Source organism: Lonchura striata, chromosome 4, assembly GCF_046129695.1.
Source record: "Lonchura striata isolate bLonStr1 chromosome 4, bLonStr1.mat, whole genome shotgun sequence".
NCBI classification, from domain to species: Eukaryota; Metazoa; Chordata; class Aves; order Passeriformes; family Estrildidae; genus Lonchura; species Lonchura striata.
The window spans coordinates 11,795,837-11,808,083 of NC_134606.1; the positions used below are offsets into that span (position 1 = coordinate 11,795,837).

At 37.0% G+C, this 12,247-nt stretch overlaps 1 protein-coding gene across 3 annotated transcripts in view; it reads right to left on the minus strand.

Annotated features, from left to right (window-relative positions):
* Positions 1-12,247, minus strand: part of TBC1D14 (TBC1 domain family member 14) — a 64,982-nt gene that overhangs the window by 13,322 nt on the left and 39,413 nt on the right. For all 3 annotated transcript variants that reach the window (XM_021550777.3, XM_021550779.3, XM_021550778.3), the window contains 7 exons: positions 10,622-10,739; positions 8,973-9,079; positions 8,050-8,130; positions 6,567-6,661; positions 5,467-5,538; positions 4,078-4,206; positions 1,034-1,143 (listed from right to left, as the gene is read on the minus strand). In XM_021550777.3, coding sequence (XP_021406452.2) covers positions 1,034-1,143; positions 4,078-4,206; positions 5,467-5,538; positions 6,567-6,661; positions 8,050-8,130; positions 8,973-9,079; positions 10,622-10,739 — 712 coding nt within the window. The remainder of the gene's footprint in view (positions 1-1,033; positions 1,144-4,077; positions 4,207-5,466; positions 5,539-6,566; positions 6,662-8,049; positions 8,131-8,972; positions 9,080-10,621; positions 10,740-12,247) is intronic.

Below are 12,247 nucleotides of genomic sequence, written 5' to 3' on the forward strand. Positions count from 1 at the left end.
AGATTAGATACTCTCAGAGGACTGTTCCAATACCTCAGAAATTCTATGATCCTATGAAAATTAACGTATTCAAACTTTGAGCTTGTATTGGACTGATTTACTTTAAAAGCATTTTTGTCTAAGAGATTAGCAACATGTTGAATGCTACCAATTAACTCTTAAAGATCAGGGTGTTGCCAAAGACATTCAGGTAAATTTGCATTAACACTACAAATATTTTCCAAAAGAATAGCTTATTAATGTTAGGAAAAAAACTCCTGCTGTTACCGCTGGGCATTTGTTCTTTTACTTAAGGTATTTGTCAGATACCTGAGAACAGAAGAAATTGTCAACAACAAAGGGCAAACTAATTTTTCACAAAAAATCTCTCATGTCATCCCAAAACTGACAATAAAGTCTTGCTGAAAAGAGACTTTTTAACTGCCCCAAACCAAGGTCTGATAGGCACAAATGCAAACACTCAATTTGGAGTGCAGAATACCTCACTGAAATTTGGCAGAAATGCAAATAAGGTCTTTGTCTTTTCTTGTCTCTAAGGAAAATGTTCTGATTATACTAGAACTTAAAGGAAAGACAGTTTCATCTAATAAAAAGACTCTAATTGCCCATCTGTTAAGTGGAATAGCTTTTATGGAGCTTTGAGTTTTATGTTGTATGGACAAATGCTTTAATCACGCTTTTCCTGATCTGTGCAGGATAAAGTACACATTTCAAATGCAAGACTGGAAATATTTTCTGAATAGACAGCCCTGGTACACACCTGCACATGCAACAGACAAATTTTCTCAGAAGGTCAGCATTATTTCAGAATAAGCTTCCAACTTAATACAAGTACAATACAGGTTACACAAGTGTTTAACATCACAGAAGTATGCGGGAATGATTTGGATTGACAACTCAAGTACTGAACAAAAAAGAAAGCCTCTATCTTGGAAAAACATTAAACCAGGTAAGAACATTCCCATTTCTGTCATGAACACTGACATGGAGCTATATGTCACACAGATTAGTAATTACTCTTTCAATGTCTTACCAATCAATTAAATAGATGTCTGGAGTTAAGTTATTTTTTTTGAAGTGGGCAAATAACTTTGGCAGATTTTCTTCAAAAAATACCTCAAATGCAGCAAAGTAAGTCAACATCTGAGAAAATATAACAGGGAAAAAACAAACAGTTAGCTGTGTTATTAATAAGCTTAAATGTAGGATTAACACTCTTCTAAAATAGGATCAATAAATTACATGATACTATAAAGAGCTAAGCATTTACATAAAAGGCAGCATCTGCAAGCACTAAGCATTTAAGATCCACTCTATATATGATTCTCATACTAAACAATGTAACATTTTCTTTGGGTCTTGGCCAGCTTCCTTTGGAAAGAAAAACACCAGCAGGAGAAAAGTTTTTGGCTGATTTTTCAAAATAATTATAACAGAATGGTTTTATGCTTGTGGCAGTAATTTAATATTATTGAATAAAATCCAAGACCAAATGGAACATAATGAAATACAAAACTAAAACAATATTAATACTCCACAGCAACAATGAAGAGTCCAGTATATTCCAGTCATAAATCACAATCTAAGCTATTCTAGCAGTCTAATACCAACATAACACCACACATTCTACATTTAGACAATAGGCATTTCTTTTGCAAAAAGGAAGATATGAATTTCACACAAAAAATTCAAAGACTGGGACAAAACATCTATGCAAGAGAAACAGTTCTTAAATCTCTGACATCATAACCCCTGAACTTCATTGTTTTAAACACAAAGACTTCTATGCTATTTTAGAATTGAAGTATTTCGTCAAATTTCATAACAGAAAACATGTTAAAAATATCTTCCAATTCAAGTAAGAGTTAAAAACAAAACATTATTTAACCACTGTCCCTGATACTACAGGGAGAAAAGTTAAGCAAAGTTCTTGAATGATTCAGTAATACAAATCTCAATAAAAGCAATAAAGAAAGGCAGTGATTTCTTCAAAGTATGACTTGCAACAGCATACTTCTCCCCAAAACATCACGAGAGTAAACGGAAAAGGAATCCTTTTGGAGACTTTGTGTGAAATTCTTTTAAAGAATGAATAGTTTATCTCCCAGGTTTTTTTAATGTCCTTATAGAAGCATTTCCCATTTCCTCTGAATGAAGTGACAGATAGTGGTCTGTCACTGTTCATGAAAGTAGTCAACCACCTGAGCCTGGTTGTCAGAGGCAATCAGATGGTGCATGCTAGAGAAATAACTGAAGTTACTGAAATCTCTGAACCATCAGTTATAGAGAAACAGCTTCATGTCAAACATGACACCAGAAATCCAGGAACGCGCTTTAGAGAACTGCACCCCTGAAACAGCTTCCCAATGTGGTTTTTAAATGCATGAAATCCAAGCATCTATGAGACTTGTAAGTCTAAAGAAGGAAGCAGGTAATGCATCAGATAGTCCTACTTCCAAAATAATCTGCTGGCACCACTGTAAGATAATTCTACTGAAGTTCCTACTTTCAAAAGTACTGCAGAGGCAGGACCTTACACATAAATGCTACAGTCATTTCTATTGATAGCAATCTGGGCAGCAGTACAAGTAGTTATTTTGATCAAATCAACATTCAACAAGACTTTTCCTTAGTGGTAATAAAAAAAATATTGTTTAACAGAATTAACCAACAAAGGAAGTCAAGATAAACCTGTATAAATTACTATTATTCACACAACTAACTTACACTGGTATTATTTTTTATTAATTTACTATACAACAAATCAGCATTTGCTTATTAAGCTGACACAAAAAGATGAGGGTAGACTGCAGATTAGTATGTTCACCACAGAAAGCCAAAACTGTCTCACTCAAGTGCCACTAGTCCCTTTGAAATACTAGATGACATTTTCCTTGTGTTGTTAAATCATGGGTTTGCTTTCATGACATTAGTATCACCATCTCTGCCCTCTGTAAGCACAGTTATCCCACAGTCCCTATTTGGCCAGGCTAAGAGAACTGAACAGCACTATCTGAAAGAATTGCAAACCCCACTAGCTCAGCTAAAAAAATATTTATCTTATTCTATCCAATTCAATTCCAAAACCATCTTCACACAAACCGTATTTACACAGTGAATGCATGAGCATGTCCTCCTTTTCCAAGTACTGTAATGGAGATAGTTGATCCTGCTCCTAGCAATGCTGTCTGCCCTGTGGCACATTTTCCCATGGTATGAACTGATGAAATTCAGGGACTGAAAGGGAATACTTTTCCAGCAGGAATACTGATAGGATTTCTAGTGTCTACTTTTTAAGCAACAACAGGGACTGTTGTCATCATCCATGCTCTTGCTTTTTTTCTTGCATTTGAACTCTTAAGAGGTTGATCCTATTTTCATAGTGCTAAGAGGTGAGAAAGAAATACAGAATGCCATATATTTTACACAAAAATGCCTTTAAAGTAAATTAAAAGCACATTTGAGGAGATGTGTCTTATTTTGCTAGTGTACCTGCTGACATGGAATTTTAGAGACTCTAGAGAAAATGAGGCGATCAGCTCCCAGTGAGAACTTGAGGGGTGAGAGGTTTCTTTCTCTGGAAAGCAGCCTGTGGGACTCAAACACAGCTGCTACAGGAAGATATGGAAAACCTGCTTCTCCCTGCAACAGTCTGTTTTTAGCAACCTATTAGCCTATGATAAAAAGTACTTTCAAGACACTTTTATTAAGGTGCTTTCAGCTTTCAACTGCAGTATTGTTGAAAACCACCTACATTAATAGTCTCATAACTATTCTCTGAGCATCATAAAATAGCTACTCAACAATTTCATTCACATGTCTTGTTCAAAAAGGTTGATAGGTGATCTTTGGTTGGGTTTGACTTTGAGGGATTCTGCATGTTGGGTTTTTTTTTTTTCCTGTTGTTTTTATAAACAAAAAAAAAGTTGTGTTGATTTAAAATGAAGTTCTGATGTGTTAATTTGAACTAAACTCTGATTTCTTTCCCAAACCATGGAAATAATAGTTTTTTATTTTTTAAACTTTTCCTACACATTATCCACAGCGTGTTGATTACAGGATTTTTTGCATACTTACAAGGCCATGGTCCACACGGAAAAATGCCATCTGACAGGGCTTATTTAAAAGGTTAGAAAAAGCAATGAAGGCATCTGCAGTATCCAAGTTCAAGATCAATACAGCTGCTATGAACGACATGCCCTGCACCTGAAGAAAGGAGAAGTGTTACCCTTTAGCAGTAACTCTATTATATTGCCTCCTATTGTCCTCCTGTTCACTAGTATTTAATGCACTCACTGAGCTGCTGCATCTTGAGAATGTTCAGAAAAGTACAACTTTTTAACCCACATGCCCCTTGATATCACATGTTCAGTACATGGAAGCTAACAATTCCCATGATGTCTTCTTTCAAAGACTCCAAGCTGAACTCCAAGGATCGGTTAGGTTGACAACACTTTCAAATATACAGAATAAAGATTTTTTTGAACAATAAGGTGTTTCAAAGTAATCCCTCTTCTCCCAGGGATGGGTCATCTTGATCCTTATTTGAGGAAAGCTGAACTTGAACCCTAGAGACAAAGCCTGTACTTTTATTTTTCAATAAATTACCAGCAGTTAAAAACAACTGCACTAAATAATTTGATAAACAAAACTACTCTAAGATTTCACTCTTGTTTCATTTACCATAAGCTCATGATATTGTTCCCTTTCTCTACAAAGCCTGTTGTGGAATCCAGGCAAACCTCTCTCACCAGAGGGTGCAGTGCTGCCATTGCAAGTCACGTGGAGCGAGGTGTGTCATTCCTGCAAACCTGAGGAACAAGCTCCTTCCCAACACAACAGGTTGTTTCTGTGCCACATGAAGCACAGCAGCTGATCTGCCCTTTGTCTCATTTCCCAGGAGTCATGTTCAGCAGCTCTTGCCAAGCATTTTGCGCTACCTACAAAGTTGGAACATCCCCTCTCTCCACTTGCCTTGTCTAAAACTGCTCTCAATAACCCTGCTCTGCATACACAGACTAAATGAAATCCACTCAGCCCTCTCATAATCACTACTTCAAACACTATGATTGAGCTCATGTAGTTTCAATGGACATTGTTTTAGAGACTGCTCGAGAAACTCACAGTGCTACGGCACAGAATGACAATCATTTTAATTCAACAGCAGTCTCAGTAAGACTAGTACTAACAATAAGTACATAACTACACCTTGTCTTTGATTCCAATTTTCAAATTACTCTTCAGAACAAATATGGATTTTACAATTACTTAACCTGTAAAAAGCTTGAATCCAGCAAAATAAATGTTATACACACTTCTCAAGCATGTACTGGCATAGAAAAAAGCCCATACAAACCCCTCCCCAAACCATTTAATACAGGTCTAAAAATGACCAATTAATAAAATCCTTCCTCCTCTTAAAAAATATTGCCCTCCCCACCCCTAAAAAATAAATTCTTCACTTACATAGCCTACATCAGGTCTGTAACAAGTATAGGCTCCTAAAATACTGTGCAATGTGTCATGGTAAGGACCACCCTATAATTAAACAAAAACAGCACAATACATCTGATTATACAACAAGCATGTTAAAAAAACTTTAGTGCTACAGATGGTCTCTATTACTGCTGACAAAGTAGCAGTAATACTCTTTCCCAATGTAGCTTAGAACAGCTGAACTACTGCAAATAATTTTAGCTTTAACAGAATGAAACAACTCTCCAAACCCCATTTATTACAAATACATACAGTTCATCCAATACATTGATTAGATATTAAATACTTATACAATAGGAATGCAAGCCTATGAGATTCCTTACAGGCCAGCAGCACTCTGGCAATAGTGCCAAGGAAGTAGAACAATAATGCAAACCACATAATTGTCTGAGACTGGAGGCAAAAGTCAACCGAAGAAAACAGTCAAAACAACAACATGCCACAACACAAAAAGAGCATATTGAGAAGGACATGTGCAGCTAAAAAGAATTTCACATTGCTGACTATTAACAGCTCCCATGTCTTACACTGAGTACTGTAAATTACTGAGAATTTCCAAAGGGAGAAGTCTTTTGCCTAAAAATGTTGATTTATCACAAATTTAAACTTTTTACAGGGCTGCTGAAAGCTGTGCATAGAAGGACAAAATCTGATTAACCTGAATCACTAAAGCACACTAAAACCATACATGCCAAATCAGTTTTGCATCAAGCTAAAAAAAGGCCAACCAGTCCCATTTGTTTGATATGTTCTCTCTCACTGTGTATTTATAACGAGCAATGCTGATTTCACTGACTTTGGAACAGTCACTTGCATCACTTCATCAAACAGAAACCAGCATGAACAATATTAGAAAAACCATAATGATTACCAAACAGTTTGGGGTTTTACATGCACCTTGATGTTACTCTCCTCTAGATTATTTCTAGTTTTCCAAAATCTCTAGGAACTTGATCCTCTCAAGACATATGCTCCTTTAGAACTCAATAGCCTGTTCCAACCAAGGGACAGGCCAGATTACATAAACTTAATTTCCCCAACATGCCAAGACAAAAGTTAACATTGCTTACTTGCTGGAATATACAGAGGCTAGGAAATGTTCTTGAGATATCCAGTTTTATTAACTCCAAGCTTGCCTCCCTGTCAGCTGCAGAAAACCCAGCATCTGCAAAAGCCGAAGTTACTACATTTATTACAAACATTCAGTGAACATTCACTCTTGCTTTTATTTTCCAACAAGGTTTACCCTTTGCACAGTTGTTGTATTTTGCACAGTTCATGTATTTTGATGTGAATGCTAGGGAATAAGGCTACAGAAAGAACAATTTCCCAGTTCAGCAGACAGGCTCAGCAGAAAGTATGTCCTGACCTAGAGCAACCCTACAGTGCCCAGTGACCCTCAGTATGTTTTGAAGCAAAATGGGTAAAGATACAGGGCAAGGCAGATCAGGCACTTTTCCCATATCTGCTGACAAATCACTGGACAGATATAAGCCTGTTGACTTGTGATCTCTCATCACCAACAAGGCTTCCCAGTGGATCCCGAAGTAGCTGCCTCTGTGAAAAAGCTGTGGTGGAAGAGAGAAGTCCTAAAGTGGCAGCCTGTGATGGATGCCACCTATCTCTACTACTGTGAAAGCTCTCCTTTCAGCTTCATGTTTATTTAGCCTTTGTAGATCTTGTAACTGATACTATAATACACTCTCCATAACTGAAACAGATCCTGTACCAAGTATATTTCTACAGCATTTGTTTTCATTCTGGTATCAAGATGTCTTATTGATATTGTCTGCTCTGTCTAGTTGGGAATTACCTACTGCTGTTTACTGAGCAAGCTGTCAATAGACAATAAGCATCAATCACATGAGCATCTACACTCCAAAAAATAAAGTGCAAGAGGAAGCAGGAAACATACTAGGTGTTATCTTATTTAAGATATAAACAATCTCAAGGGAACAAAGTGGGAATTTCCAATCAAAAATATTTTTCTGCTTATAAATGCCAATATGTAATGTTGTCCTTTTCTTTTCCCTCTGTTCAGTATAATTACGTACTTGAAGGCAATTTCAATAATTTGCATGTAGTTTCCTAATCTCTCAAAAACAGTCAACTCTTCCAATTAGTAAATCTCAAACTACTTCATCTGCAAAAAACACCCTGCTGCTTTCTGAAACACGACAATGACTTGACCTCAAAGTTGCAATACAGGACTAAAATGCAATTTTCTGCTCCAACCTGAGGTGCGATCCCAAAATTATAGATGCAGAAAAGTATTTTAGTGTTGCAATTCCAGTGCCAATCCCCAAATTATGATTTGTACTTTTCCTACATATTTGCTTCAAAGTAAGTGTGTTTTGTACTACACCAAAATTTCACTGAGAAAAATGCAGCTATTCATTGCTTTCACAAAAAGACATTTTCTTTTTACCAGAACATCACTTTATAGCTGATTTTTTGTTGTTGTTGTTTAAAATATGTGATTTCATTTTAAGGAACTAGTTTACGAAATATCTGATTCTGTAATATAGCATAAATCACTTACAACAAGCATACCTTCACATTCTACTTCTGGCCCTCCTGTACTAAGTGATCGCCACTTCTCTTTGGCACGAGCCAGGCAAATATCATATAGTTCTGGAAAAAGAAAAACACAAAACCAAGTCCTCTATTTGTACAGGTTCACATCCCACCCACCACATGGGCAATGCTGCCTGAGGCATTAACACTAGCAGAACTTCTGAGTTAGAAGTTTTGGAAGCCGTGTTCCACTCACCTGTAACTTCATATTAAGTGAAAAGGAAAGATAATCTAAACTGCATTTTACATTCAAATATTTGCTTTTTCTTGCAGAACACTGATGTTCAAAATTACAGTCCGAATGGATAATTAGGAAATCTAGCAAATTATGTCAGGTAAATAGGCAATGCACAGAAAAGCAGCACAATACAGTAGGAGTACAGGCTGTCTACCACATTTCCATGTTGGAATTAATTACATAAGTTAGTCTTTCAGAGCTGAATTTTTCTGTACTCAGAAGTACTAGATTATTTATATTTTCACAAATCAAAGTACAAATCTTGCCAGGGGCCTGTTAATCTCTTACAAACCTGTTGTCTTACTTCAAATCGAAGGAAGCACACTATACACATATTCATATGCATTTCAAAATTAACAATTTTATGTTTCAAAAAGAAAAAAAAATTGAGTCACTAGTTTGTCCATCTCCATCCAACATCAAAGCAAGACACAGTGACAGCAATAAACAATTCTCAGCATAAAACTCAGAAACAATTCACAGCAGCAGTCCTAGAAAAGCTACAGGATTAAAAGACACTATTTTTGAACAAAACACATCAAAGCAGCACAAAAAAAAGCATAACTAGGTAACATTTCCTCACACCCACACCACAACAAATACAAGAATGTCCCCTTGCTATTTCACTTCGTAAGAAACGTCAACAAAACAGCAGCCTCACCATGGGTGATGTTTAACTCGTTTCCAATTGCCAAGCTCCAGACTTTGCCTCTCACGCTCGGTGGAATGCCCTGCCACCACAGCTCTCGGACTTTACGCGAACAACACCTGTTTAAAGTAAAACAGGTTACTCCAAGAAATATTTCCTTGCCAGCTGAATTGCAAATATATCATCCTATCACTGCTGATGGGATTCCAAAATGAACATCAACGGCCCAAGAAGTAAAACACAATTTGCGCTATACCCATTCTTTAGTACTATAGTACTATTTTGCTTTGAACTGCAAAGGAAATCTTTCTTCCTTCCAACTTAACAGCTTTATATTGACAGAAGCACAGCAATCCCAATACGCATAATCTGCAGCCACACTTGATTAGCAAAAATCACAGGGAAAACAGAAACAAATGGAAAGGAAGTCCACACCTTTGGACTTCCTTTGCCGCTGCCTATGCTAAAGACTGGACAGCTCCATAAAAGATTAAATACAGGAACAAGTTATGGAAGTCTATCCTCTGCCCTCTGCCGTCACCCTGATCTGCGAAGACATGCAGCTTCCCACCTATCTTTGCAGTTCTGTGCCTCTGGAAAAATGCATAAAGATGTGACAAGGATTAACTTTTAGGTGGGAGCTTGCAAGACATTTTAACAGAAAACAGGCTTTGAAATAGATGCCACTGATATTCAGCAATCTGAGAGCCCAGGAAGAGCAACAAAATAGCACCTAAGCACCAATGAAAAGCAGTAAAACCACAATAATACATCTATCTTTCAGCAGATTCCAAAACTGAAAATGTAAAACAGTGAATACATTGGGGAATTTCTGCATTTATAAACAAAGGAAAAGGTGACCTAATATTTACAGCAACCATGACAGATGCATCTTTAAATACTGAAGACAAGCATGTAAATCTACAACTTGTTTAGACTTAGTTTATTACACTTCAGTCCTCCAGAAACATATTTTCCAACAAATTCTGCCCAACTCTTTAATATATAATATCAGGATAACTTAATTCCATTGTTAAGCAAATTGCAATTCTGAGTGCTGTTGGTTTATAATTTATGTTGTTGTGGTGGTTGTATTTGGAGTGCTGAGGGCTATTTTTTTTAAGATGACTAGCAAAGACCACCAAGGTAATTTATCAAATACCCGTGCCATGTCTTTGAAGGAAATCTTCTATCACTTATTTATAATAACTTTTCCCCTATTTCTCTTTCCCATCATTTGATTACTCCAGCATGTATACCATTCTAGAATTAAAGAGGCTTCATAAACCATTTGTTCACATACCTCAATCTACACTGATATTACATTAACAGCTCAGTCAAGGAAAGCCAGTTTCTGATAAATGGATGATGTTCAAGTACTATGCCTTATGCTTTTACATCCTCTACCACAGATCACTCCTCAGTGCTTCAGTTTCTGAGTATCTTCAGCCTTCATTAAAGACAAGTAAGACTCAGCACTGCATCACTTCCAACCACCTCATAGAAATAAAGATGCTGCTTATTTCTTTTGTAACTGTTCAATAATGATTTTCTAACAAAAGTGTCCAAGACCATTTAATTATGCTTCCTAACTTTGCAACTTTTCTTCAGGATATATACTGTAATTTTTATTTAAAACTCAATATAACATACTATCTTACATAGTTTCCCAGTTGGGTAGGATTTCATTGTTCCAAGTTAAAACAGCATTGCCAATGCTGTCTTCCAGTTTACAGCGTTCTTCCAGTTGTTTCTTTCTCTTCTGGGCTTCTTTAAGCTCTGCAAAAAAGGAATTTTCTTTCTAAGTTAATAAAACCAGAAACTAAATATTCAGTTAGTCATGGCTATGCAACCATGTAAAGCACACTGTGTTCACCCTGAAGTACAGTGGACTGTTCGAATTCTGAAAAATTCCCAAGCACACAGCAACCTGAGCAGTGACTGCAAAAGTGAACAAAGAATGGCCTGGAACGATAAGTTTAATTTTCCACAGATAGGACAATGGGCATTGGATAATGTATGACTTCTTTGACTCTTCAAATCTAACCACACTATTAACTTTGAAATAATACCTCAGACAGCCAACAGCCTCACCTAGTAGAACAGGTCAGAGTATTTCCTAAAGTCCCACCCCTTTTATAGCAGACTCAAAACTACATGCCAAATTAATAAATTTTTGTTTTCATTCTTCTATTACAATTTAGGTAAACTGTCAAGAAATCACAAGAGCCACATTTTTGATGCTACTTCACATATGGATAATCTAAATGTTACACATCCCAAATGGAAACCTTCAGTTCACTAACAAGAAAACATATTTCATGTCTAGTTTAGATGTATTTTGCAGTTCTAAGTTATCACAGAGTATTTCTTCCTGCATTATCAATTACTGCTTTTACCACTGGAAAATTTGTTAAGACAAATGCAGGCAGTCTCTACAGCAAGACATGGGTGTGCCTTCACATGCTGCCTACAGTACGAGGAGGTGCTCACCCGGCAAGCAGAACTCACTGAAGAACAGCAGTCCCATGAACAAGGTCTTTGGAATGGACACATTTTACCTGATGGATCCACTTTAAAGCCCCACAGAAGCTGTGCCTGAGCAGAACCACAGCAACTGCCTCATGATGTTTTGAGCTTTGATACAAGCTCTTTGCAAGCCTGCTGAAATGCAGGCTTTCAATTTTTCTCTAACCAACAAGAGGGTGTTTACAGTCTTTGATCTCCTGACCTCTCAACAATGTATGGCTCTGCAAAGCTGCTCATCTGGAGTGGCTTTAGGGAAAACGGGTTTGTCTTGGTATTTATCTGGACAGAATGACATACTCCAGTTCAATGAAGACAGCACAAAGACCTGGTCCATCACCTAACAGTCATCCCATTTTCCCCAACCCACCCACCCTATATGCAAAGAAAGAACAGAGAAACTCCTTTAGACTACACATACAGTAGCAGATATATTGAACGGGAGTCACATGAAGTTTGAACCTCACTGGTGGGTATATGATGTTCAAAATCACAAGAGGATACTTCCATTGTATCAGTATGTACAGTGTATGCAAGTAAGTCCTGTGTTCATATACCCTTTCCCTGTTTCATATGGTTCAAGGGTCTGGCCAGCTGGAAAAAAACATTTCCAGTAGCTCCCACTGGATGCAAAACCCAAGCCCAAATTATTATTGCAGTGCTTGTTTTTAATTAGAAAACCCAGATGATCAAAAATATCAGCCAAAAGAAGCCACAATCATCACCTGTATGCCATGTTCATGGTACAGTGTTACTAAGAC